This window comes from Clarias gariepinus, chromosome 7, assembly GCF_024256425.1.
Source record: "Clarias gariepinus isolate MV-2021 ecotype Netherlands chromosome 7, CGAR_prim_01v2, whole genome shotgun sequence".
NCBI lineage: Eukaryota > Metazoa > Chordata > Actinopteri > Siluriformes > Clariidae > Clarias > Clarias gariepinus.
Window position 1 is genome coordinate 40,122,501 of NC_071106.1, and position 27,500 is coordinate 40,150,000.

Below are 27,500 nucleotides of genomic sequence, written 5' to 3' on the forward strand. Positions count from 1 at the left end.
TAACTTTGTAGTGGACTATAAAAAAACTGTAGAAATGCAGAAAGCTAATAGTCAAATATACTGTTATTTTCCTTCGCTGAAAACCACAACAATCACTAAATGTAATATTCTACTGTTATTTGCACTGTGTAATTTAAGATAATCTAAAGAAGCGCCATTTAACTAATCACTATTGCTCATGAGGTGATTGCGCAATGTGATGCTAGCAAGTAGCACGTGAACAGATCTAGCGCGACTGTCCCGAAGTTAGCAAATAGTTTAAACAAAAGCACTTAAACTATATAACTTTTACACGATGAAGAGATACAGTTTTTACTGACCCATCCGTACCACCAACACGTTTTTCTTTTAAGTGTTCGTGCATGACTGTGGTACTGCCATAGCCTGAAAGCTCGGTCTTGCTTAGCGTGCAGGTTACCGTCTTCTTAGAGGCGTTTAATGTAAATTGCTATCAAACCTTGGAGGACTCGGGGCGCGCGCTTTTTCCTGCAGACGCTCCTGTAACCTCTATTGCGCGAGCGGCTGTCTATCTTTGTGTATTTGTGCATCTTGTGGTCGCGCTCCTCAGTGACGTGAGCAGCCCAACTAATCGATAACGGCATTTGTTGACAACGAATTTCATCTAATTTCAATTATCGATTTTATCGATTAGTTGTTGCAGCCCTAATTAAGTACTTTTCATCCTTTTCCTTTTTTTGTATTAAATAAGTCAGTCAGATTTCTTTACTTCTAATATGACATAATATAAATAAAGCCCCTCCCTCGGCTTGTTGCTCAGCTATGGAGGTGTGGCTTACAAGTAGCTTATTTACATAAACACTGGAAAAGCATTTTTGGAAAAGGAGTAAAGCAGAGGGGTATTTGAGGGATGAAAATGCATCATCCAAGGCGTATTTTACCTGGAGGCTAAAACACACACACACACACACACACACTACACTCTCTCTCTCTCTCTCTCTAAAGAAACCCCTGAGAGTCCTGTGTTAAAATACCAGAATACAGGACCTTTATCTTCGAAGCTGCCAGGTCTTTAACATTTACTTGGAACTGGGTACCAAGCTTCAGATAAAAAAGCATTACTAGGTTCTGTATCAAATTCCCCGGCACCAGGATGTCTTAAACAATGTGTTTTACAGTGAATGTGATTTGAGTGTCAGTGACTCACCGCTTCCAGCTTCCTGGGTCGGGTGTGGCTCAGGTCTGTCTGTTTGTGATGGCGCTCGGTAAAAGTGTGTGAGCTGTGATAAGCTGGTTCCATGTTGACTTTGAGACTGCTGGCAGATCTTAAGGTCAAGTCTCTGTAGCTGTACTGAGAAGACGCCGACACTGAGACATGTTCCTCCTGCGTCTCCGCCCCCCCGACATCCCATTTCTGTAAAAAACACACCGGCGTATTGACATGGAGATGAAAACAGACTCAAATCTACACTACTGTTCAAAGGTTTGGGGTCACTTGCAAACTTCTTTGTTTTTGTTTAGTGATTTATTTTCTACTTTCTACAACAATACTGGGGATTTCAAAACTATAAAGTACGAGTCTTTTACAGCGCTCTGGAGGAATTTTGGCTCACTCATCTTTGCAGAATTGTTGTAATTCAGCTTTATTTGAGAATTTTCTAGCATAAACCACCTTTTTTAACATCTCAATAGGATTCAGGTCAGGACTTTGACTAGGCCACTCCAAAGTCTTCATTTTGTTTTTCTTCAGCCATTCAGAGGTGGATTTGCTGGTGTGTTTTGGGTCATTGTCCTGCTGCAGCACCCAAGATCGCTTCAGCTCGAGTTGACGAACAGATGGCCGGACATTCTCCTTCAGGATTTTTTCGTAAACAGTAGAATTCATGGTTCCATCTATCACAGCAAGCCTTCCTGGTCCTGAAGCAGCAAAACAAACCCAGACCATCACACTACCACCACCATATTTTACTGTTGGTATGATGTTCTTTTTCTGAAATGCTGTGTTACTTTTACGCCAGATGTAACGGGACACGCACCTTCCAAAAAGTTCAACTTTTGTCTCGTCGGTCCACAAGGTATTTTCCCAAAAGTCTTGGCAATCATTGAGATGTTTTTTAGCAAAATTGAGACGAGCCTTAATGTTCTTTTTGCTTAAAAGTGGTTTACGCCTTGGAAATCTGCCATGCAGGCCGTTTTTGCCCAGTCTCTTTCTTATGGTGGAGTCGTGAACACTGACCTTAATTGAGGCAAGTGAGGCCTGCAGTTCTTTAGATGTTGTCCTGGGGTCTTTTGTGGCCTCTCGGATGAGTTGTCTCTGCGCTCTTGGGGTAATTTTGGTCGGCCAGCCACTCCTGGGAAGGTTCACCACTGTTCCATGTTTTTTGCCATTTGTGGATAATGGCTCTCACTGTGGTTCGCTGGAGTCCCAAAGCTTTAGAAATGGCTTTATAACCTTTACCAGACTGATAGATCTCAATTACTTTTTTTCTGAATTTTTTCGGATCTTGGCATGATGTCTAGCTTTTGAGGTGCTTTTGGTCTACTTCTCTGTGTCAGGTAGCTCCTATTTAAGTGATTTCTTGATTGAAACAGGTGTGGCAGTAATCAGGCCTGGGGGTGACTACAGAAATTGAACTCAGGTGTGATAAACCACAGTTAAGTTATTTTTTAACAAGGGGGGCAATCACTTTTTCACACAGATTTCCATGTAGATTTACAATGTAGAAAGAAATAAACATCAGGAAACAATCATGGAGTTAGAAAGTGACCCCAAACTTTTGAACGATAGTGTAATACATTTAAAGTTCTCTATAGTAACATAACAAGTGTAGCTACAAATATTAAGTCAGCTCAGTCGATCCCACTAATCGTCATTTACAGACCTCCAGGGCCGTACTCTAAATTTCTCTATGAATTTGCAGATTTCCTCTCAAACCTAGTCGTTTCCATAAACAAAGTGTTAATTGCTGGAGATTTTAATATTCATTTTGAAAACCCAGAAGACCCTCTGAGAACTGCATTTATGTCTATACTGGACTCGGTAGGAGTAAATCAGTGTGTAGTAGGACCCACTCATAAAGCAGGTCACACTTTAGATTTAATAATATTCTTTGGATTAAGTATAAGAAATTTATTTACAATTCCACTATCTGAAGTTATCTCAGATCACTATCTTGTCTTAATTCAAGTGTGTCACAATAATAATGTACACACAGCGCCGCGCTACCGTATGAAACGTACATTCACATCAACTACCACACAGAGTTTTATCAGTAAAAGAAAAATTATTAGAGATAAGAAACTTGCTCCTTGGTATAACGATCACACGCGCACTTTAAAACAGACCGCTCGGAAATTAGAACGTAAATGGCGTCAAACTTAACTGTTAGTATTTCAAATAGCATGGAAGGAGAGCATCCTGAACTATAGAAAAGCTCTTAGTGTAGCTAGATCAACATATCTCTCCACTCTCATAGAAAATAACAAAAATAATCCTAGATTTTTATTTAATGCTGTAGCCAAATTACCCAGAAATAAGACCACTGCAGAAATCTCCACAACAACATCATGCAATAGTGAGGCCTTCATGAACTTTTTTGATAACAAAATCGTAAATATTAGGCATAAAATTGAGGCTTTGAAACCAAACAATTTGTGTGATGCAGATGTTAAACCTTCTTCAATATCGTCAACCTGTATATTAGATCCTGTACCGACACATTTTCTTAAACAGATAGTACTAGCAATAACAGAACCCCTGTTGAGAATACTGTAATTAATTCTTCACTCAGCATTGGTTATGTTCCAAAATCTTTTAAATTAGCAGTTATTAAACCGATTATTAAGAAACCTGACCTCGACCCCTGTCAGCTGTCCAGTTACAGGCCAATATCAAACCTCCCCTTTATCACTAAGATTCTGGAAAAGATAGTAGCGGAGCAGCTATGCTCATATATACATAGAAATGGCATACATGAACTGTATCAGTCAGGATTTAGGCCTCATCACAGTACAGAGACAGCGCTCGTTAAAGTAGTAAATGACATCCTATTGGCCTCTGATCAGGGTTGCGTCACTATACCTGTGTTACTCGACCTCAGTGCAGCTTTTGACACTATTGATCATAGTATTCTTCTTCACAGATTAGAAAATGTAGTAGGAATTAAGGGTACAGCCCTCTCCTGGCTCAGATCCTATTTGACTGATTGTTATCAGTTTGTAGATTTAAATGGTAATTCTTTTACATGTTCTCTAGTAGAGATTGGTGTTCTACAGGGTTCAGTTTTAGGCCCACTGCTTTTTTTCTCTTTACATGCTTCCTCTGGGCAACATAATCCGTAAGCATGGTAATAGTTTTTATACAGTTATACGTCTCAGCAAAACCTGATGAGAAAAACCAGCTTAGTAAAGTTGAGCAATGTGTGCATAAGAGATTGGATGTTAAATAACTCCCTTCTGCTTAATCCTGATAAAACATGACATGACTATCGAGTGCTACATTAAAATACCTCGGTGTGATTACAGATTCCAGTTTTTAATTTAAAGCTCATGTAGATAATATTACCAGGATAGCATTCTTTCACCTCAGAAATTTTACCAAGATAAGAAATATATTGTCACTAAACGATGCAAAAAAATCTGGGGGACTCATGGACGTAGAGTATTATGGTGAACTGGTATGTTTGGATGCTGTCTTCCTCACTCTCATTGATCACTCAGGTTTGTTGACGGTAATGTGATTGTTTCCTTTACATCCCAGTTCCCCCTCATGTCTGTGTTTCCCTTTGGCTCCTCCCTTTTAGTTATGATGTCATAGTTAGTCCTGCCGGAGTCCCTGCACTACATTCAATATACATTCACCTTATACATTGTTTGACTGTGGCCAGATCTAACTGCCATCTCTCCCTCTCTTCTGCTCTCTCCTCTTCTTTCCTTTTTCCCCTCTCTCCCTCTCTCTATTTTCCTCTACCTGTCTCTCTGTTGAGCTATACATGTCTCTCCTGAGCTGCCAGTGATCCAGACCCCCTCTGTCCTCTGGACCTGTCTGACTCGTCCTGATGTCCCTCTTCTGGTTGGAGATCTGGTCACATGGACGCCCCGTGTGGTCTGTCTGGGATGCGTGTGGTGACTGGGGACGGTTCCACTTTACCATGAAGACAGTCCTGTCCTCGGCTGATGCAGACAGCTGTCCTCTGAGGACTCGTGACTGCAGTCACTCGATAGTTCAGGACTGGAGTTTCCTACAGTCTACCTGAGCCTCCAATAACCAACTGGACTCCATATGAACTTCTCCACATCTCCTGTTATACTGAACTTCCAGCCTCCTAACACACAGTATGAGTGCAGATCAATCCCTGCTATCCGTTATCACCCAGATGAGGATGGGTTCCCTGTTGAGTCTGGTTCCTCTCAAGGTTTCTTCCTATTACCATCTCAGGGAGTTTTTCCCTCAGCACCGTCGCCCTCGGCTCGTTCATCAGGGACGATCTGATCATTCTGATTCACACACATTCACAGTTTATAAAACTTAAATTGTTCTTTTGATTGTGTAAAGCTGCTTTGCGGCAATGTCATTTGTTAAATGCGCTATACAAATATAATATAATTGAATTGAATTATGAAAAACCCAAAAGAAAGTGTTTTTCTTTTTATTATTCCTTTACATTATTATTAGTAGTAGTAGCAGTATTATCCTAAATATGCCAGAAGTTTAGCTTTAGGGATATTTAGCTTTGCGGTATGTACTACACAATAAAACGGGTCACTACATTATAATTAAGTAATGTTCTCATGCCTGAGTGGAGGACAATGTTCCTCGCAGGGAACCCCAGTGAACCATTAGGACTCTACTGATGTACCACTTATTACTCAGTGCACTCCTACTTTACCATTCAGTATAATTATATGTCTTCAGGAGACAAAAGTAAAACTGTAGATGAATAATCAGTGTGTTATGTGGTGCAGATTAGAGAGCCGCACCACAGGAAGTAATAATATTTACTTTAAAAAACATACACAGGGCTTCTGAGGGGGTCGATGAAATACTGTAAAAAGTAATAGTAATATTACATAATAACAATAATCACTTATTCTTTATATCCTGTACATCCACACAAATACACTCACACACTGCAGGCACCAATGGACATCACTCCACAACTTTTATGCGTTTGGACTGTAGAAGGAAACTGGAGTAGGAGGGAGGAGGAGGAAACCTACCAAATATGACCATGCAAACTCCATACACACACACGAGGCGGGACTCGAACCCTCGATCCTGGAGGTGTGAGGTCACAGAACTAAGCACTACATTACCGTGCCATCAGCTACATAACAAGTTATACACATTTCTATAGTACTTGTTTTGTATTGTGTCAGTTTTCTTTATATATTCAGCATTTAAGCTCAGTAGTGTGAAATTGCCACAGTAACAGAAACAGGTATCTGAGGTGTTTATGTTGCCGGGGTAACGCACGGAGGAAGTGAAGAAGGTACTACAGAGAGTGATGAAGACGGAGGAGAAAATTCACACCCTGCCCACAGCCACTCTGGAGGACGCCGCCCGTCACACTACCTCATCAGAGCCACCAGCACCGTTAAAGACTCACCTCTCTCTCTCTCTCTCTCTCTCTCTGCCCTCTGGCACACACCTCCAGGTTCAGAACCTGATTTCGTTTGTATTTTTTTACACAAAGTAATTCATGTCTTAAATAGAACAAAGAACTACACACTCACACTGTGTAATGTGTAATATTTACTATATATTATAATATTTACGGAGCACAGAGTAGAGATTCAAAGTACTTTAAGTACTTGGGGTCAACGGTCCAGAGCAACGGAGAGTGTGGAAAGGAGGTGAAGAGGCAGGTACAGGCAGGTTGGAATGGGTGGAGAAAAGTGTCAGGTGTGTTGTGCGATAAAAGAGTATCAGCGAGAATGAAAGGAAAGGTGTACAGGACAGTGGTGAGACCAGAGATGCTCTACGGCTTAGAGACAGTGGCACTGAAGAAAAGACAGGAGGCAGAGTTGGAGGTAGCAGAGCTGAAGATGTTGAGGTTCTCTTTGGGAGTGACAAGGATGGATAGGATCAAGAATGAGTCCATCAGAGGGACAACCCATGTGAGATGTCCATGTGAGATGATAAAGTCAGAGAGGCCAGATTGAGGTGGTTTGGACATGTTCAGAGGAGAGATTGTGAATATATCGGTAGAAGGATGCTGAGGTTGGAACTGCCAGGCAGGAGGTCTAGAGGAAGACCAAAGAGGAGATAGTCTAAACTAGTCTAATCGAATATCTGTGTTGGTGATGTTGCAGGGTGTTTTGAAGGTGGGAATGCTGTCAGGGGATGTTCCCTAAACAAATAGCAGTGAGTATGGAGTACAGCGGTACCTCGGCATATAAATTTATAAGTTCTTAAGGTGAAATTTTGTATTGTGAAACACATTGTCCCATAAGAAATAATATAAATGCAGATAATCCGTTTCAGCCCAAAAATATGACCAATATCACCAATTACCAACACTATAATCATATTTTTGCATATAAAACCAATCAAAACATTTAGAAAATACATGTAAATGTAGTAAAATAGAAAATAAAGAGACATTAAATCTCACTTAAACTTAATTTAAGATTCCTCTTGGTACAGGCTGGTGTTGTGTGTATGTGTGTGTATGTGTGTGTATGTGTGTGTACGTGCGTGTAGGATGTAATAGTCATGTCGTCAGCTGCTGTCATAGTGCTTGGGCCCTAAAAGAAAACGTAAACCCGCTTGGCTTGGATTCGGCTCGGTTTATTCAAAATTTGAGTTAATTTGTGAGGTGTGTGTGTGTGTGTGTGGGGGGGGTTGCTAAGGTACCGCTGTAGTGTACTGCTTATGTGCACTGTTAAACAGGACACAGCCGGCTGTATCCGACTCAGTACAGCGCCCGGGCCCCACAATCACTGCACGCAGTTTTAGCTGTAATACACAGTAGTTTAATTGTTTTTACGTGATTCTATACATCACACTACACTGTAAAATAACTTCTCCTAAATAGACGTTTCTTTTACGTCTTCTTCACTATACTTTTCAATGTTTTTGTTGTTTTGGAAGCCTTCACCACAGTTTAACACTAAACATCACTCTGTGCAGCTAAATCGTTTACATAAAACAGGCATTTTATATAACGTACAAACTCCATGTTTTTTATAGACACTTTATAAGCTTTCTTTTATAACCTGTTTCTCATCACCGCTGCCTCTGACTGTCATCATAAATTAAACATTTTATATTTATTGCTAAAAGTTGCTTTGTGAGAGGTTCTGTTAAAAGTGAACTAAATGGACTGAAACACATGAAGGTGATGACGTGATGATTACCTGCAGTGTTCTGGATGAAGGAGCCGAACCCCAGCTCAGGGCTGACGCCGCTCCCAGGGTTTTTCCAGGAACGGGAATAACATCAGCGTCCTGGGGAAATGTTGAGAAGATGATGCACTGCTTTAACCTTAGAGCACTCTGACAAACACCACTCTCTCTACATTCTGTTCCTTTTTCATTTCTGTGTGTATGTAGCGTTTATTTACACACACTCATCATCATCTATACTGCTTTATCTCGTGTACAGGGTCATGGGGGGCGGAACCTATTCCAGGAGCCTTAAGGCACAAGGCAGTGTACCAATCCATCGCAGGGCGCAGGGCACACACACACACTACAGGCAATTTGGGAACACCAATAAACCTAATCAATTTGGACTGTGGGAGGAAACCGGAGGAAACCCACTAAGTAGAGGGAGAACATGAAAACTCCACGCACACAGACCCTGAGATGGGATTCGAACCCCGACCCTGAAGGTGGGAGGCGACAGTGCTAATCACTACACCATCATGCCGCCTGACTTTAATTCATTTTGCTTTATTAATTGTGAATTTTTATACATTTATGATTTATTGTAAACTTTACTTTTGAGCCTAAAAGTTTTATGTTTTTTATTATAATGACTGTAAACAAAGCCTTGCTTATGATTGTCTAATGTTTCCTATTTCTATATAAACACCATGTGATTTTGTGTACAGTATTTACTGTGGGAATAAAGTTTATTATAGAGGATCAGCTCACCTCGTCCTCTCCGTCCCTCAGTCCGTCCAGCTGCAGAAGCGGGACTCTGTAATGAAAATAAACACACCGCATCTCGTTAATCACCTGAATACGGGCGTTTTAATGACATACCGGAAGTCTGAGTGGTGTGAGGTGTCTCACTCTTTAGGTCGAGGCCCGCGGGATGGAGCGCGTCTCTCAGTCTGCGTGGGGAAACAGAGGGCCGGAAGAAACACACTTAACACACTTAACACACTTAATACAGTTATTGATCTCTGAACGGTTGAGTTATCGGTAATAACGGAGCTCTCACCGCGCGGGGGACACGACCTGCGGCTCTCACACTCCCGCTCATCCTGCAGCGCACACACACACACAGGCGGAACCGCAGCGTCACGCGTTACCATGGAGCTCAACCACACAACACACGTGACCAGAGCTGACCGCGAGGAATTCTGGGTAATGCAGTCCGCTAGACGCTAAGTCCGTGCCTTTATTAATATAATCTAAACTCTAAATGTGTCAATCAATCAATCAATCAATCAATAAGCAAACAAAATTATTTATAAATAATTAATGAATCAAATAATAACACAGCCTTCAGATTAATAATAACCATCATCACCAATATCTTCATCATCATCATTAACAATATCATCATCATCATCTTTTCTGCTCAAATAAATTTTATTTACTTATTATTACGCAAAGAAATAAATCTTTATGATATTTTTGCAAAATGCCTGAAATGCATCTATATTGTCACGTGAATTATGGAAAAGTGTCAATGTGTCACTCAAAAGTTTTGAGACAGACAGAATGTTAATTTCCACAAAGTCTGCTGCTTCAGTGTTTTTAGATCTGTGTGTCAGATGTTACTCTGGTGTACTGAAGTATAATTACACACATTTCATAAGTGTTAAAGGCTTTTATTGACATTTACATGAAGACCTCTACAGTTCACCCTGACATGCTGTCAATCATCTCCTGGGCCACACCCTAACTGATGGCACAGCCCAGTCTTACATAACACAATGTTACCTTCTGATAAAAGTAACTAGTTCAGTACTTTTCCACTGCAGAAAATGAAAACACCTTTGTGATTCCTCATTCATGTTGTTTTAGTCAAGACCTTTATAATTATTCTACCATCATCACTCAGTGAAGTTTGGCCCTTAATCTGTTAACTACTAATACCCCATCTCACCTACTAATACCCCTATCTCACCTACTAATACCCCTATCTCACCTACTAATACCCCATCTCACCTACTAATACCCCCATCTCACCCCTAATACCCCTATCTCACCTACTAATACCTCCCTCTCACCTACTAATACCCCTATCTCACCTACTAATACCCCCATCTCACCCCTAATACCCCTATCTCACCTACTGATACCCCCTCTCACCTACTAATACCCCTATCTCACCTACTAATACCCCTATCTCACCTACTAATACCCTTATCTCACCTACTGATACCCCTATCTCACCTACTAATACCCCTATCTCACCTACTAATACCCCTATCTCACCTACTGATACCCCCTCTCACCTACTAATACCCCTATCTCACCTACTGATACCCCCTCTTACCTACTAATACCTCTATCTCACCTACTAATACCCCTATCTCACCTACTAATCCCCCATCTCACCTACTGATACCCCCTCTCACCTACTAATACCCCTATCTCACTTACTATTACCCCTATCTCACCTACGCAGTTTCACGCGGTAGCCGTCATCATGATTCACTCCGAGTTTTGGCGCTGTGATTAGGTTTCCATCTTTCCGCGCGTCCGTCCTCGCAGACCTTGCAGAACTTCACGTAATGTCGGGCGGTGACTCGTGGCAGCTCACAGAGCCTAACACCCTAAGTCAAACCGCATAGGTGAGAAAGGGGTATAACAGCAGGAATAACAGAGGGGGTGGGTTATGGGGATGGGGGGGCCTGTAGGACGACTTTCACACACACACACACACTTACACTAACGGAATGACTGCTGTCTCACTCACGGATTACATAAATTGTCTGAATAACGGATTACATTTCTGAAAATATAACAAAATAACTGAGACTTAAATGGCGGAACTAACGCATTAGATCACTGGTTACATCAAATAAGTAATCCGAGTCCTCTAACGCTACTTTGTAACGCCTTACACCCAACACTGCTGGAGAGTTTCCTGGACATGGACCCAAATGTCCATGTTTTGTCCTTAGAGACACTGAGTTATGACTTTAGCCTCATGGTGAGGAGCTCCATCATGCTGGACAAGGCATTGTTCATCACCAAACTGTTCTTGGATGGTTGGGAGAAGTTGCTCTCGGAGGATGTTCTCGTACCGTTCTTTATTGGTGGCCGTGTTCTTAGACAAAATTGTGAGTGGGTCCATCTCCCCTGGCTGAGACGCGACACCACACATGACTGGTCATCTCTGAAATGATGATGATGATGATGATGATGATGATGAAGATGTAATTATGATGATGATGATGATGATGATGAAGGCGGTCGTGATGCAGTGGGAGGGTTTGTGGCTTGCCCACAGCACGACGCGCGCGCGACTCATCAGTTTTCGCTGTACTCAGGATGTATTAATGCTCTCACACACACACTCTCACACACACTCTCACTTACACACACACTCTCACACACTCCTCGGTCCTGGAGAGAGAGAGAGAGAGACTCTCAGCCTGCTGTTCCCCTGATGATGATGATGATGGACCCGCTCTCCCGCGTGCTCCTCCTGTGCCTCTCCGTGCTCCTGCCCGCTCTCCCCGGTGCGCGCGCCTTCCTGCTGCCGGACATCAGCGAGCCGGACTTCATCCGCCGGTGCGTGATGGCGCACAACACGCAGCGCTCGCGCGTCCAGCCGCCCGCCGCCAACATGCGCTCCATGGTCAGTCTGTGTGTGTGTGTGTGTGTGTGTGTGTTATTGCTCAGAACTGCGTTATACCTGTTGATCCTCTGTTTACTGCAGTGTTTATTATAAATGATGATTATTTATTTGCGGGTTTTCGAGAAAAGAAAAGGAAACCCGCTCAGAAACATAAACACAGTGTGTCACGCGCTTCAATCTTCTTCATCCTCATCATCATCATCACAGTGTGTTTGCGCGGTCTTCACCACTGAGCGCGTCTTTATTCTCAACTCTTTATTATAAGAGGAGACCTCAGGGCTCAGAGTGTGTTACAGCAGCACTGATGAGCCACACATCATCATCATCATCACCATCATCATCATCACCACCATCACCATCATCACCATTATCATCATCACCACCATCACCATCATCACCACCACCATCATCATCATCACCACCATCACCATCATCACAGAAACTGAGCAAAATGTCTGCCAGGGCGACCTGGTGCTGTGTGAGGGTCAGTGTTTTATGACCCCATGGTCCGCTGGTGCGCTGTTCTGCTGTAGTAACCCCTGGATGGGAACAGCCGAAAGACCACCAACAACACCAACAGCACCACTGGCACTCAGTGTCTCATTTCTCTCGAGTACTTTACAGAAGAACATTTGCTGAGAATAAAACAGTCTGATATCCTGTACATTACATCCCCCAGGACAGATACACAAACAAACAATCTTACAATTATGTCTCTAATTGAAACAGCTCTATCCTGTAGTTCCTCACAGAATCATTTCAGAGCCATTATGATAATCATGCTTTAGTGATTTCCTGTAAAAGTACATGAGAGAGATAGTGAGAGAGAGTATCGTTTATTTTTCCTTCGTAAGATAAACAGCACCATTAAAATACTGCACCATTCTTTAAGATTTCTCATCTGATGCTTTAAACTAAACTGTCCAGCTGAAGGCTGAATATAATGACATCACTCAGCTGATTGAGTCTGACTCATCTCTTATTAGCAAATGATGCCATGTTTAATAATCACTTCAGTGTGTGTGTGTGTGTGTGTGTGTGTGCAGGAGCAGTGCAGTTTATTCATAATCTCAAACCTGAGTCAAACTTAGAAACAATCAGTACAGTACAGTAGAGTACGGTACAGCATGGTGCACTGACATGGCCAAGGACCCTCTGTGCATGTGTGTGTGTGTGTGTGTGTGTGATGCTGTACATAAACTCAGAGACCACTGCGGTTGGATAATGGAAAGAAGGTTTAATGTTCTATTAAAAACTCAGGTTTTCCCCATTGTTCAGTAGAACAGTTCTTATTGTGTGTGTGTGTGGTTGTGTAGGAGAGGCTTCCTGTACATCTCCCTTTGACCCTGGGATAAAATTAAACACATACTTTATTTTACATACAGTACATAGTACATTTCTTATCATAACATATATATAATATTAAATATAAGGGGTCGCCACAGCGGGGAAAAGCCAGCCTGCACAACAACTTGGCACAGGTTTGACACCGGATTCCCTTTCTGACGCAACCCTTTCATTTTATCCAGACTTAAGCAAATAAACTAAACACATACACCGAACGTAAAATATAAAACATATTTTATAATTAAATTACATTAAATCTTATTTGTATAGCACTTTTAACAATAGATGTCTAAAAGTAAATATGGCAAAGAAAAGTTTTGTACTGTAAATAAAATGATTTCAGGCTTTGTATCTGTAATTATTTATTACTTTAATTTACTAATTTACTTTTTATTAGGTTATAACTATAAGTTTAGATGTCATGAATATAAAGTGTACAGGACCTGTTAGAGGTGGTTTGTATTCAGTTTCATTAAATAAATTAATAAAACATAAACATGAACTGAACAGTACAGTGAAACCTCGGATTGTGAGTAACGCGGTTTGCGAGTGTTCCGCAAGACGAGCAAAGATTTGTAATCAGTTTTGACTTGGAAAACGAACAAGTCTTAGTTTACGAGTACCGAGTATCATGCAACACGCATGCACTTCTTGTTTTGACGCTGAGCGTCACGTGATCACAACTAAGCCAAGGGTTTTTCTCTCTCTTGCGCTGCAGAATTGTGGGTAATCGTCTCCCCTGCTGGGTCTTAGTGCGCGTCTCTTACTGGTATAATCAACATCCGTGCACACGTGTACTGTTTACTATAACACTGTGACCACTTGTGTGTGTGTGTGTGTGTGTGTGTGTGTGTGTGTGTGTGTAAAACATATTTTATTTTGTGTCTGTATGCGTGTGTGTAGAGCGCTTGTGTAAAGCAAAAGCAAGTTTCATTAGAGACATTAAAAGTCCATTTTTTTCTCCGTATCAGCCTGCTTTTTGTGTATGTGGGCGCATGTGTCATTGGACACCGTGCCACACACACACACACACACACACACGCACACACACACAGACCCCTCCTACTTTCACCATCACAGACATACACATACCAACACAGACACACACACACACACACACACACTTTCTCTCTGCTCTACACAGAAACACTGCTCTGTCACAATTCTTTTTAAAGTTAAAGTGCAGGTTAATTTGTTTTATTTTTACTTTAGATTTTGTTTTAATTATTTTTATATTTTATTTTTATTTTTATAAGAAATTTTTATTTGGTTTACGAGTGTTTTGGAATACAAGAACAAATTATGCTCGTAATCCAAGGGTCCATTGTATTTTTATTAACACTAATTAAATAAATACCGTTCATATAAATGCAAATCCTTTAAAAACAGAAAGAAGGAGAATTTTATAATCAGTGATGCTGCTGTCTAATGTTAGATATTTGGGGTAAATTATAATATTTATTAAATTTATTTAAGTTTCAGATGCGAGGTCTTCTCGAGAGAGTAATAAGAGTCCCATGGGACAAATACATTTTGCTGTGTTTCTTTTAAACGTTTTTATTCAACTTAAACAGAGATCAGATCCAGGGGCGTGTCCCTCTGTGTGGTCACCTGACTAACACACCTGCCATTGATTGGCTGCATGAGCGTAGTCTGTGTGAGAGACAAATCAGCCACGGCCTCACTTCACGCTCCTTTGCTTGGTTCTATGTTTTTATTAAGGCCTGTTGGTGGTGCTGTTGAGCTCACGTCTAAAACAACAGTAATGATCGCTCACTCTCACATGTCTGTACCACTGTATCCTGTATAAAGGATCGTGGAGGCAGAGCCTATCCCAGGAGACTTGGGGCACAAGGCAGGGTACACTCTGGACCATCACTGCACACACACACACACACACACACACAAACTACAAGCAATCTGGGAACAGCAATTAGCCAAGCACAGGGAGAACATGCAAACTCACACACACAGACCCCAGACGGGAACCGAACCCGGACCCCAGAGAATTATACCATTTGCTGTGTGTGTGTGTGTGTGTGTCCTTTTAGTCCTGGGACGCTTCGTTGGCGAGAGGTGCTCGGTCCTGGGCGAGACATTGCAAGGCATCCCATAATCCCGTGCTGAAGCAGGAGAGCCTGGCCCACCCGGCGTTCCGGCACGTGGGAGAGAACATCTGGCTCGGCGCTCCTTACTCAGCCTTCAAGATCGAGTCAGCAATCAACAGCTGGAACAGAGAGGGCGCTGATTACACAATAGGGAACAACAGCTGTGCCAAAGTGTGTGGACATTATACACAGGTCAGCTGCCTGTGTGTGTGTGTGTGTGTGTGTGTGTGTTGTAAAACTTTATGATAAACAATACATTTTATTTCTGGTATAATTGGCATTTAATTAACAAATTAGAATTTACACAGACTGGTGTGATGTTAATGTATTAATGTTAATGATTATGATTATCATTATGTTAATTATTTACAAATGATTCAGTCTTTTAGAACGATTCACTAAAGTGAACAAATCAGTACTGACTATTGACATGCTGAATTTGCTGTGCATGTGTGTGTGTGTGTGTGTGTGTGTGTGACTCTTATTCTGTGCACTGTAAATAGTGAATCTTTGTGAATCGTTTAATTATTACTGTGATTTGCTCCAACATCCGATCATTATTTGACTCAGTGGATCATTTGAACATGACAGTGTGTTTGTGTTTAAAGCTGCAAATCTATTGATCCTGACTGAGATCCATCATCAATCATCCCTGTCCGACTCAGCAGGTCAAAAATAACAAAACGTCTCTAAAGTTAAACTTTGAAGTTGACTCATCAAGTGACTCAGGCAGCACGTCCCCAATTGACTGATTCATCTTACACACAATAATTTGCCAATTTAGTGAAAAACAACACAGTATACTTTTATCCTTTAACACTTGTGTGAAACATCTTGTTATATACGTTATAGCGGCTATAGACACTCGTCCCCTCTCCAGATAAAAATACAGTCACAGTTTAAGTGTTAACGCCTCTGCCGTGAAGTTGCGGGAAAAACAGAACACTGGGAATGGAGACTCCTTACAATACTGTTAGTGAAACACAGCTTTCTTTTCCATCTCTCTGTGTGTTTCAGCTGATGTGGGCGACGAGTTATAAAGTCGGCTGTGCCGTCCACGTCTGTTCCAGAGGGATCGAAGACTTCTCCAATAATCCCCAGTCGACTATTTTTGTGTGTAACTACGGAGACGCGTAAGTTTGAACCCTCGCACCTCACGCTGAAACGCAGCGCTGTTACTCCTGTAGCAATGCACTGACTCTCTCCTCTCCGCCACAGAGGGAACGTGTTCGGGGTCACGCCGTACATCGTGGGTCTGGCCTGCAGCAGGTGCGGCGTGGAGAAATGCAGAGACAAGCTTTGCAGTAAGTATCCCAGCAAAATGTTCTTACATAATTCTGACTCAGAATCGTAACCGTTTTTAAAACGTGTCAAACGTGTGTACGCTCATCTTTTTTATCAACAGCTGATCCAAAGCGAGACCAGGATAAAAGTATGTATAAGGATGATTCACGCATTCCAAGTTAAACCCTCGCTCTAATAAACACGACTCTCCAACCCGCACGCTGAACTCTAATAACCCCCGCTGTCGCTCCGCTTATAAATAACTTCTCCGCTCAGTTCAACTTTCTCTCATTTTCAGCTTTATATTTCAGAATGATTGTTTTATAACTAGAGATTCTCTCCCTGCAGAATATGACTGGATCCCGGGGTGGGACCTGGGCCCCAGCGGGTCGGCTCAGGCCGTCTCTGATTGGCCGAACGGCTCTAACCTGCGGCTCCTGACTGGATCCTTCTGGCTCCTTTACTTTTATACAACACACTGAAATCACTCAATAAACTGCATCCCATAATATTATTATTATTATTATTATTATTATTATTTGGAACAGGGAGCTGATGTGGTGTGAATCCCTGCTGTGGCGGACTGGTGCTACCCTGCATCATATTCTCATAAACTCTCACCTCATTATGTTATTCTTATAAATTCTTATTCTTTTCACCTTTCATATGAACACGTTTAAGAGAAATAAACACAGCTCTGTATATTTCCTGACGTCTGAGTTTTGCCTCTTGATGTTCACACGCAGCACTCACACAAACGTGCCATTTATTACATTTGGCTATGCATCCCTGGATGATGATGATGATGCGGTTGCCATGGAGACGGCTGTATGTATAGCGCTCCGTAGGCAGCGGGGAAGAACAGAGTGAACCCAGATGAGTCATGATCTTGAAAGACAGCGTGTTTGTACTTCTGAGCAATCGCTCGGTGATGCGCCGCGTTTGTGTGTTTGTTCTCGGGCCACTCGGTCTGATCCGGTCTGATCCTTACATCATGTGCAGAAATACAAGCGGGATGTTTCAAAAACAACACAGACGTGCACATGGAGGGATGGGGACATGAAGGTGTGTGTGTGTGTGTGCTCAGTAAACAAAAAATACAATTAAATATTACAAGAAAGGATTAGAAAAGTGTTAAAAATATTTATTTGCTGCTTCAGTTGCGTAAAAGCTTCTTCAGTTCTGTGACCTGCACTAGAACACTGCATGGCGTGCAGCTACAGGGAAATAATTACCCTCACAGTGGACGCAGACTCACCTCGTCCTCTCACACCGAAGCAATTAAACAACAGATATGATCTTCACTGATTACAGATGACACGTGAGCTGCACGTGCATGACGTGTTTAAAAGTTAAATAGGAGACATGTGAGGAAGTTTATTAAGATCTCCTGCAGTCTATAATCTGATTTGTTTCACAAAAGCCTTCTTTGTGTGTGTGTGTGTGTGTGTGTGTGTGTGTAAGAGAGACAGACTTATTGATGTCACAAGATACAGTATTTAACAGAGTTGAGTTCTGCTACACACCGCGCAGTTCAGGGACGGAGGAGAAGCAGCAGGACTTCAGAGTTTCTAGAAAAATCCTCAAGTGGAGCCTCAGAACTGAGTACAGACGTGAGTAAGCTGAAGCTGTGTGTGTGTGTGTGTGTGTGTGTGAGAGAGAGAGAGAGAGAGAGAGGAGGGAATTAATTTTCGGCTGGCGCTCATCATGGCTCGCTCATCAGGCGCTGGTGTAACCCTGCTCGTGCTGGTTTCCATGGCGATCCCAGACTTGGTGTGTGGGGGGCAAGAGAGCGGCAAAGACTCACGACTCACACACACTCATTTCACACCTCATCAGTATTACACGCCTCAGACTGGAGGAGTGAAGAGCATGACTTTCCAAACGCCACCACGTAATGAGATGTTGGAGGAAAATCAGTACGGCGTGAAGAGTTCTGAGTCCGGAAACAAACCTGACGCCGCGATCCTGAACTCTGATCAGCCCCAGGCGGAGCGCTCGCGGGATAACGAGTGTAACGATGTTAAGTGTAGCGACTATGGTAGTGATGGAGCAAGTCCAAACGGTGTGGAGTTAAACCGAGTCGCGTGGGATAAAGTGTCAGGCAATACACAGATCCGCACCGAGGGCCCCGTCAAGCTCACACACTCTGAGGGCCCCATGGATCTCACACACTCTGAGGGCCCCGTCAAGCTCACACACTCTGAGGGCCCCGTCAAGCTCACACACTCTGAGGGCCCCATGAAGCTCACACACTCTGAGGGCCCCTTGGTACTTACACACTCTGAGGGCCCCGTGAAGCTCACACACTCTGAGGGTCCCATGGATCTCACACACTCTGAGGGCCCCATGGATCTCACACACTCTGAGGGCCCCATGGATCTCACACACTCTGAGGGCCCCATGGATCTCACACACTCTGAGGGCCCCTTGGTACTCACACACTCTGAGGCCCCCGTGAAGCTCACACACTCTGAGGGCCCCTTGGATCTCACACACTCTGAGGGCCCCATGGATCTCACACACTCTGAGGGCCCCGTGAAGCTCACACACTCTGAGGGCCCCTTGGTACTTACACACTCTGAGGGCCCCGTGAAGCTCACACACTCTGAGGGCCCCTTGGATCTCACACACTCTGAGGGCCCCGTCAAGCTCACACACTCTGAGGGCCCCATGGATCTCACACACTCTGAGGGCCCCATGGATCTCACACACTCTGAGGGCCCCTTGGTACTCACACACTCTGAGGGCCCCGTCAAGCTCACACACTCTGAGGGCCCCGTGAAGCTCACACACTCTGAGGGCCCCGTGAAGCTCACACACTCTGAGGGCCCCGTGAAGCTCACACACTCTGAGGGCCCCATGGATCTCACACACTCTGAGGGCCCCATGGATCTCACACACTCTGAGGGCCCCTTGGATCTCACACACTCTGAGGGCCCCATGGATCTCACACACTCTGAGGGCCCCGTGAAGCTCACACACTCTGAGGGCCCCTTGGATCTCACACACTCTGAGGGCCCCATGGATCTCACACACTCTGAGGGCCCCTTGGTGCTCACACACTCCGGTGCGGTTCGAGGTCTGACTCTGGATGAGGCTCATGTGTTTTATGGGATTCCATACGCAGCGCCCCCTGTGGGCCCAAAACGCTGGGCCGCTCCCGAAACCGTGTCCCAGTGGGTGAAGCCGTATGACGCCACGTTCCCGCGGCCGGCGTGCATGCAGGAGTGTGCGCGGGAATTCTCTGACGCTTGTCTTCATGAGGTAATCCTCTCTCCACCAATCACACCAGAGACGTCACCTGACTGAGTTCAGCTCCTAATTAAAACATTTTAAATAAAACTCAGAGTGTGTGAGAGTTAAATTGATGGATTCTTATTAAAGTCCATTAGAAACATTTGCAGTCATTTCCATGATGTAATGGTATACGGTATATACAGAACATCATATAATAGTATGTTATTATAGACTGTAGAGGTTTCTTTCATGTATAGATCAAAGTAAACCATTAGTTAGAACATCATTATCCATTAAACCCCATTACAGATCACCAGAATCAGACTAAACTCCATCACGAACTATTAGAACTCTGTAATGACTTTTTAATTATATTTTTAAATACAGCACATATACATAACATTTTGTTTAAATGCTAATAATTTACATTTGGGATTTTGTTGATTATTTCCATCATGCTGCAGAGATGTGTGGCTTTACAAGCATAAAAAAAAAACAATAAAAATCACAATCCATTATTTTATTTGGAATAAATATTAATGTAAACTAATTTTCTTTACCGTCACACATTAAAGTGAATAAAGCCACTTTGTGTAATAAAAATAGTGACTTTATCACCGATGTGGAAGAAGAGAAATCATTTTAGAAAGTAAACAATAATTGGAGTAATTTTTGTTCAGATCAGCCGTTGTTGTCGTCACATTGTTGGTTACCATGGTTACGGTGCTGTGTGTTGAGGTGAGCGAGGACTGTCTGTACCTGAACCTGTACGTTCCTCTGAGTGTGGATCTCTCACTGAGGGTTCCCACTCGGCTTCCTGTCATGGTGTGGATCCATGGAGGTGACTTCATCGCAGGCTCCGCCTCCAAACCGCTGTACGATGGACGCTTCATCAGTAACTATAGCAACACGCTGGTGGTAAACATGCAGTATCGCCTGGGTGAGAGAGACACGACGTACTTACACACACACACACACACACACACACACATCAGCTTGACTTCCTGAGTAATCATTAATGTGTGCACGTCTTACGCTTATTTACACACATTTAGCATCTATATGACATTATGATATATGATATAGAGGTAAAGAAATATCAAATATGAACCCGCTTTAAATCAGAAGTGCTGATGTCAGAGAACTTGGTGTTAGCACGCTCGCACGGTTTGGTGAATTTATTCCCTCGGATGCATCGGGTTACACACACCGCCTCTGCGCAGGCTGCAGGAAATCACAGGTGATAAACCAATACATTTGCATTTCCCCGCCCACTATTTTGCTTGATGATTTCTTCAAATAATCTAAATGTGCATTTTCATGACGTGCACCCCAGAGGAGTTCATCTCCTCATGTCAAAGCCCTCTGTAGCGCACAGCTGGATGATTTTGTGTGAACGATACAGACACTTATATATTTATTATATTAATCTGTGATTATGTTGATGTTTGTTGTTCAGGAGCGTTTGGGTTCCTAGTGACGGGACGCGATCCTGAGAGAGCTGCGGTGGGAAATTACGGCATCCTGGATCAGCAGGCGGCGCTGCGCTGGGTTGGAGAAAACATCGCTGCATTCGGTGGAGACCCGACAAAAGTGTGTGTGTGTGTGTGTGTGTGTGCTTTCTTCGTCTTATCATCTTTAAGAGAGAAAACTAGAACATAAGGGAGAACATGAATGTGTCAGCGAGGGTGCGGTCGCCCTCCATCTGCATGTGAGGGGGAGGGGGGACGGGGAGGGGGGACGGGGGAAGGGGAGGGCGTGGCCAACAGGTAGCATGTAACACCTGGGGATTGTTATGAACTTCAATTAATCACCCGTCATGCAGGGTTGCGGGGGTTTGGAACCTATGGAGGTGTGAGGCCACAGTGCTAACCATTACATCACCAGACCGCTTAAGATGAATTATTTGTGCCTTTTTCGTGTTAGTGTTATTGTGTGTGTGTGTGTGTGTGTGTGTGTGTGTGTGTTGTCTGCTTTTAGTAAAAAGCAGCAAACTGAAAAGATTATGAAAAAAAAATGTATAGTTTAGACTCACTGAGCCGGCTTCCTGCCATTCATCTCTCACTGTTCCCAAACCAGTCACACTGGAGGGCAGGAAGTGTGTGTGTGTGTGTGTGTGTGTGTGTGTGAACCAACACAAAAGTAGACCATAAACTTCCCAAGCCACAGATGGAAAGCTCCCTCACTCCACAGCATTAAGTGAACGTGTTCAGGGAATTTTATTAATAAAATGTTATTATTTAAACACATAGAAGTAAATAAACATCGTGTCTAATATCTGATCTAAAAACTAGGGGTTTGATTTGCAGCTGAGTGAATATCTTCTGTTCGAACAGTCCTCCATCCCTCGTTTATGGCTGTGTGTGTGTGTGTGTGTGTGTGTAGGTGACTCTATTTGCTGAGAGTGCCGGTGCTCAGTCAGTGTGTTTACACCTGATGATGCGGACCAGCGAATCCCTGTTCAGACACGCGACCATACAGAGTCAGCCTTTCTCCATCCCTCTGAAAAGCAGGTAACACACACACACACACACACACACACACACTATTACATAATCCCAGATAACGGTAATGACAGTGCAGTGCTGATGAGTGTGATGTTGTAGGTGGGAGGCCATGAAGTTGGGCAGGAACTTTGTGAAACAGACGAATTGTTCAGCGTCTGATCTGCAGTGTCTCCGTCTCCTCAGCACACACACTGTCCTGCAGGCGCAGGTTCAAGCAGGTACACACACACACACACACACACACCTTAGAAACCCACGAGCTTTCAGGAGCTTGCGGGAGTTCAGGTGTTCCTGGACGGGAGTTCCGTTACTGTTTACAAAAACTTCATATTAAACACTGGGGTTTAACCAACACGCGGCTCCTGGACTTGATGATTCAGCAAAGCCACAGAAGTTGTTGAAAGTTACAGAGCTCTGTGTTTAGCCTGAGCCTCCTCCACACTCGTGGTGTTGATGTGGTTTAACACGATCTCAGCGTTCCTCTGCATCACCTACACCACACACACACACACACACACACACACACACACACCAGCTCTGGGTTCCTGCAGTGCCATGGAACACAAACCGTAGAGTTCTCCTTCAGGAGGACTTTCACACCTTCACCTTTCGACCTGAACCTGCATATAAAATCTCAGAGTGAGTCCCTGCGGAACGTTGTAGTGACGTTGTAGTGACGTTGTAGTGACGTTCTCACCCCGCTGAGCGAACCATCCCACTGGACTTACAAACAACCTGCTTAATGTCCATCTGATGTCATTTACCAGACCAGCTGATTTACATGAAAAGCAAACCGAGACACAAAATGGACATTAAAGAGTGAAAGAGCGCCCCCTAGGTGAGGTGTGTATTAAACCTTTCTGTAATTCAGTTCTGCTGCTGCAGCGAGTCACACTTTTTAAAGCGATTTCAGCTTAGAAACATTAAACAATAATTTAATTTTTTTTAAATACATGCAAAATAAACACACATCTTGCATGATTTTTACTTTGTATGATTATTACAGGGGCGGGGTCGCTACTACGGTTCGAAAGGGTGCAGGGTTAAACCCTACAAGTCGTCCCTGTTGGGCCCTTGAGTGAGGCCCTTAACCCTTAAATGCTCAGATATATAATGACATAAAATTGTTGGTCGCTCTGGATCAGCGTGTGGTTTAAATGTAGATGTAGCTCTAATGTAGACGTGCACATGATGCAGACACGATGTTTCTTTCTGAAGGTTCTAAGCTCATCAACCCGTTCCGCTTCCTGGAGATGTTCGAGACGTGGGGGCCGCACGTGGACGGGGGCTTGATCACAGAGCAGCCGATCGCAGCTTTCCTGCAGGGTCGCTGGCAGAGTTATAAACCTGTTATAGTGGGTCTGTAACACACACTGCACTTCATTCTCATCATCTAGTTATGACAAATAATAATGTTGTTTAGGGTCAAGGTCAGAGTCAAGGTCAGGGTCAAGGTCAGAGTCAAGGTCAGAGGTCCTTACTGAAATAATTACACGTTAGAATTCAAATGTCAGCATTATATTCATCGTGTTGTGATGGAGCAGGTCTGAGTGTTTTATCCTTCAGGGTTTTGTTTAACTGCCGTATTTTAGGAGCTGAAAAGTCCAAGACGTTAAAAACTGACTTCATCCTCTACATTCTCTATTTATTTTATTTAAACCTTGCGTTCCTGCAGGAACTACATCCGAAGAGGGCGTGAGCTTCGTGTACGGATCGTTCAACAGCTCGGTGTCAGCGCTAGAGTTCGTCCTCTACATCACCGCTATCTTCAAACAGCACACACTCGAAGTCCTACAGGAGTACCTCCCTGTGTATCGTGAACAGGACAGGTGGACGATGCTGTCTCAGGTGAGACGTTCAGTGAAACTGTAACCTGGTGAACATGAAAGACGACTAAACTCACTCTAGGCTTCTCTCTGGTTCAGATCGTCACAGATTTCATGTTCCTGTGTCCGGCTCGGCGGGTCGCTCGCGTCGCGCCGCGGGTGGGCGGAGACGCATGGGTGTACGTATTTGACCACACCCCTTCAGATCACAAAATATGGGAGGGGCTGACTTGCTGCTACCGTCACGCCTGTCACGGGGCGGAGCTTCCGTTCCTGTTCGACTCGGCTCCCGCGGCGAACTTCAGCTTCACGGCTCGGGAGACTCTCCTGGCCAATCAGATGGTGTGTTACTGGGGGGCGTTCGCTCACTCCGGAGATCCCAACTCTCATGGAGAACACACACCGTTCTGCAGGAACCAGAGGCTCGCACCGTGGCCCAAATACACCCCTGCTGAGCGATGGCCGGTTCTGAATTTAACCCTGCAGTCTCACCTCCAGCACCAGAACAGAGACGGATTCTGTGACTTCTGGGATCGTCTGGATATCTACTGAGAGACGGCACGACGCTTTATAAACTACACGGTGATGAACTGACACCGTGCCTTAATTTTAATGTTTTTATTCTGCTTGGGGAAATTATAAATACCTCGCTGCTTGTTATAAACGTGTGTGAATCTAATTAACACCTGCATTGATGTTTGATTAATTAATCCAGACTCACAGTGACTCTGTGCTTCAGAATGAAACTAATAGATTATTTTTCTCTTTTATAGATCACACTACTGTAGAAATATTATTTTATTAATCTGAAAATATGTATAAACGTAAAGTGACGTTACATGTGTGACGGTGTCATGAACATCATATTCAGCTAATAAACCAGCAGTACAACCTCACTGCGTGCATGTGTGTGTGTGTGTGTGTGTGTGTGTGTGTGTACAGTCAGCGTATAAATGAGAGAGAGGAAGGCACTGAACAGGTGAACTCGGGTGTGACGCCGACCTCGCTGCAGCGCCCCCTGTGGATAAGACTGAAAAGTCGTTGGTGTGTTTGTGTAATAGTTGTGCCTGTATAAGGTCAGTAGGTGTGACATCACCTGATAAACACAACAGCTGATAATATGCAAATTATGAGGAGATCAGAACAGCATGCTTATGATTAGCTCCAGGTTTTAAACAACTACTAAGCTAAGGTTAGCAAAGTAAAGATGTATGTTGTCATGGCAACACTGAGCTAGAGCAGAAGTCTGAGCAGTTTGTCTGCTGTTAAATAAATCAGTCAGAAAATCGTAGGGACGGCAGAAGGACATGGGGGCGTCGACACAATTTACATATTCATTGAATATTTTAATGATTTAAATGAGAGGTCACTTTTAAACTAAAACATAAATACACTGTTACATTTCATCATCATCATCATCATCATCATCATCTTCGTCCTCGTCGCTGCCAGGCTCGGGCAATGCTGCGAGTGTGAGCGACCGTGATGTGTGTATCACCGTCTCCACGCGCAGCAGTCTGTTCACACACTGCAGCACAGACGCCACCAACTGGTGTTTACTACAGACCGTTTCTACACACACGCGGCCGGAGCCGTCTGCTCCCAAACCCCACGTGAACTCTGACCCCGAGCCGTGCGCACCGATGGGTCGGTCCTGCGGCAGTGTGTTTTTGAAGCGCACGAGACGCTGCAGGAAATCTCTAGGTGTGTGTGTGTGCAAAGATCTGGGCACGCTCAGTACGGCCTCGGCAAGGAGTCTGCGGCTCTCGGGGTCGCCGTGGTTACTGTGCAGCAAGGAGTGACGGAACAGAAACTCGAAAGCTCCTCCCACAGGGATGACATCACCATTGGTTAAAATGCACCTGCGCAGGTTCTGACACGGTGAATGGGGCGATGGGGGCGCGAGAGGGGGAGGGGAGGTGAGGGAGGGCAAGGATGTAAGAGGGGGCGTGGGCGAGAGAGGGGGCGGGGATGTGAGAGGGGGCAGGGATTTGGGAGAGGGCGGGGACACGAAAGGGGGCGGGAACACAACCCTCTGCTGGTGGGGACGCAGTGAGACGTTGTTGTGTCTGTGAGACTGACTCAGATGTTGCAGCATGGAGAACACGCCTCGACTGATGCTCACGCTCTGTTCGAGCGGTCCTGCAGAGGGCGCACACAGCACCAGGGTGTGTACGTGTACTGACGTGTGCGTGACCCCGATGTTAGCGTACTTGTGTCCCCCAAGCTGAACTCGACGGCAGTGTGTTAACGTCCCGACGCGTATCCGCGGCTGTACAGTGAGCGTTTCTGCCGCGGTGAGGTCACACAGCAGGTCCAGCTGTCCCGGATCACAGCGTTCCAGCACTAAGACACCGTTCAGCCACGCCCACTCCAGCACACGGTCCGACTGCTTTACCGCCGACAGCACGATGCTCACCTGGACGCGCAGAGTCGCCGCTAATCTTTCCTGTATGATGCGGTCACTCTGAACCGTCCAACCCTCCTGAAGCTGAACACTCACACTCTCGTCATAAAGTGCGTCTAATTTCTCAAAAACAATCAGTACCTTAACCGGGGCGTCGGTCTCCTTCCAAACGGACCAATCACAAGCCAGGAGCAGACCTTCCACCACGCGTGACTGGGCGCTGTGGAGTCCCGACACGGCCGCGTGCAGCTCAGAGAAGTTCGAGTTAATAAATGAGATGGCTGCGCCGTCCTCGTCTCTGTGTGCGACCCTCGTGTAGAGCTCACACAACAGCGGCGTGAGAACATCGACCTGTCCAGGACTGACACGCCCACCGATGTACCCGCCTACTAACGCGGCCAAGACTCCGCCTTCTGGCTCATATCCACCAGTAGCGAACAATGACGAGGCGTAAGGAACGACACCATGAGCTATGACATCATCCAAACCATCCCAGCAGAAGACGTGAAGCTGATTGGCCAGTTTCCTGACGGCGTGGCGGCGGTGTGTGTGTGTGGAGTCGTGCACAGAGTCACGGATCCCCCGCAGCAGCGCAGCCAGCAGGAGGATAAACGACTTCGAACCGTCGGCTGTAACGCCCTCGTGTGCGCACACACACTCCAACACCATCCTACAGAACAAACACAGGACTGAGTGGAGCGTCTCACACACACACACACACTAAAAAGTGCATAAACACATGAACACAAGGTCTACTTTAGTTTTAGTTCTCATGAATATGTAATAGTGGGTGGAGTCAATGCCAATCAATGAACTTATTCAGGGGTTTAT

The 27,500-nt window shown here is 44.4% G+C and overlaps 4 protein-coding genes across 6 annotated transcripts in view; 2 read left to right on the forward strand and 2 right to left on the reverse strand.

Annotated features, from left to right (window-relative positions):
• The window catches only part of caps2 (calcyphosine 2), an 85,334-nt gene extending 75,938 nt beyond the window's left edge, over positions 1 to 9,396 (reverse strand). For both annotated transcript variants that reach the window (XM_053500553.1, XM_053500551.1), the window contains exons 1-5: positions 9,353 to 9,396; positions 9,202 to 9,242; positions 9,061 to 9,106; positions 8,320 to 8,409; positions 1,166 to 1,372 (exon numbers count right to left, since the gene is read on the reverse strand). In XM_053500553.1, the coding sequence (XP_053356528.1) occupies positions 1,166 to 1,372; positions 8,320 to 8,409; positions 9,061 to 9,106; positions 9,202 to 9,242; positions 9,353 to 9,394 (426 nt within the window). In that variant the 5' untranslated portion in view covers positions 9,395 to 9,396. The remainder of the gene's footprint in view (positions 1 to 1,165; positions 1,373 to 8,319; positions 8,410 to 9,060; positions 9,107 to 9,201; positions 9,243 to 9,352) is intronic.
• Positions 9,397 to 11,714: 2,318 nt separating this feature from the next.
• glipr1b (GLI pathogenesis-related 1b) lies at positions 11,715 to 17,374 on the forward strand. 2 transcript variants are annotated; one of them, XM_053500876.1, is made up of 6 exons: positions 11,715 to 11,950; positions 15,349 to 15,597; positions 16,423 to 16,538; positions 16,624 to 16,709; positions 16,811 to 16,837; positions 17,038 to 17,374. In XM_053500876.1, the coding sequence occupies exons 1-6, from the start codon at positions 11,759 to 11,761 to the stop codon at positions 17,169 to 17,171; spliced, it is 804 nt and encodes a 267-aa protein (XP_053356851.1). In that variant the 5' UTR covers positions 11,715 to 11,758; the 3' UTR covers positions 17,172 to 17,374. The 2 variants fall into 2 exon arrangements, with proteins under 2 accessions (XP_053356851.1, XP_053356852.1); XM_053500877.1 differs by lacking the exon at positions 16,811 to 16,837.
• Positions 17,375 to 18,371: 997 nt separating this feature from the next.
• On the forward strand, positions 18,372 to 25,034 carry si:dkey-30c15.17 (cAMP-regulated D2 protein). Its single transcript, XM_053500878.1, has 9 exons — positions 18,372 to 18,822; positions 19,666 to 19,956; positions 20,668 to 20,869; positions 21,389 to 21,522; positions 22,315 to 22,442; positions 22,536 to 22,654; positions 23,655 to 23,795; positions 24,112 to 24,284; positions 24,362 to 25,034. The coding sequence occupies exons 1-9, from the start codon at positions 18,397 to 18,399 to the stop codon at positions 24,812 to 24,814; spliced, it is 2,067 nt and encodes a 688-aa protein (XP_053356853.1). The 5' UTR covers positions 18,372 to 18,396; the 3' UTR covers positions 24,815 to 25,034.
• Positions 25,035 to 25,632: 598 nt separating this feature from the next.
• Positions 25,633 to 27,500, reverse strand: part of bbs10 (Bardet-Biedl syndrome 10) — a 3,498-nt gene continuing 1,630 nt past the window's right edge. Inside the window, exons 3-4 of the mRNA XM_053500879.1 lie at positions 26,288 to 27,339; positions 25,633 to 26,215 (exon numbers count right to left, since the gene is read on the reverse strand). Of these exons, the coding sequence (XP_053356854.1) occupies positions 25,659 to 26,215; positions 26,288 to 27,339 (1,609 nt within the window). The 3' untranslated portion in view covers positions 25,633 to 25,658. The remainder of the gene's footprint in view (positions 26,216 to 26,287; positions 27,340 to 27,500) is intronic.

Coding starts and splice junctions, on each gene's coding strand:
- glipr1b (XM_053500876.1), top strand. CDS start 11,759: ATGATGATGATGATGGACCCGCTCTCCCGCGTGCTCCTCCTGTGCCTC. Junction 15,598..16,422: donor TGTGTGGACATTATACACAG/GTCAGCTGCCTG, acceptor TGTGTGTTTCAG/CTGATGTGGGCGACGAGTTA. Junction 16,539..16,623: donor GTGTGTAACTACGGAGACGC/GTAAGTTTGAAC, acceptor TCTCCGCCACAG/AGGGAACGTGTTCGGGGTCA.
- si:dkey-30c15.17 (XM_053500878.1), top strand. CDS start 18,397: ATGGCTCGCTCATCAGGCGCTGGTGTAACCCTGCTCGTGCTGGTTTCC. Junction 18,823..19,665: donor AGATCCGCACCGAGGGCCCC/GTCAAGCTCACA, acceptor GGCCCCGTGAAG/CTCACACACTCTGAGGGCCC. Junction 20,870..21,388: donor AAACATGCAGTATCGCCTGG/GTGAGAGAGACA, acceptor TTTGTTGTTCAG/GAGCGTTTGGGTTCCTAGTG.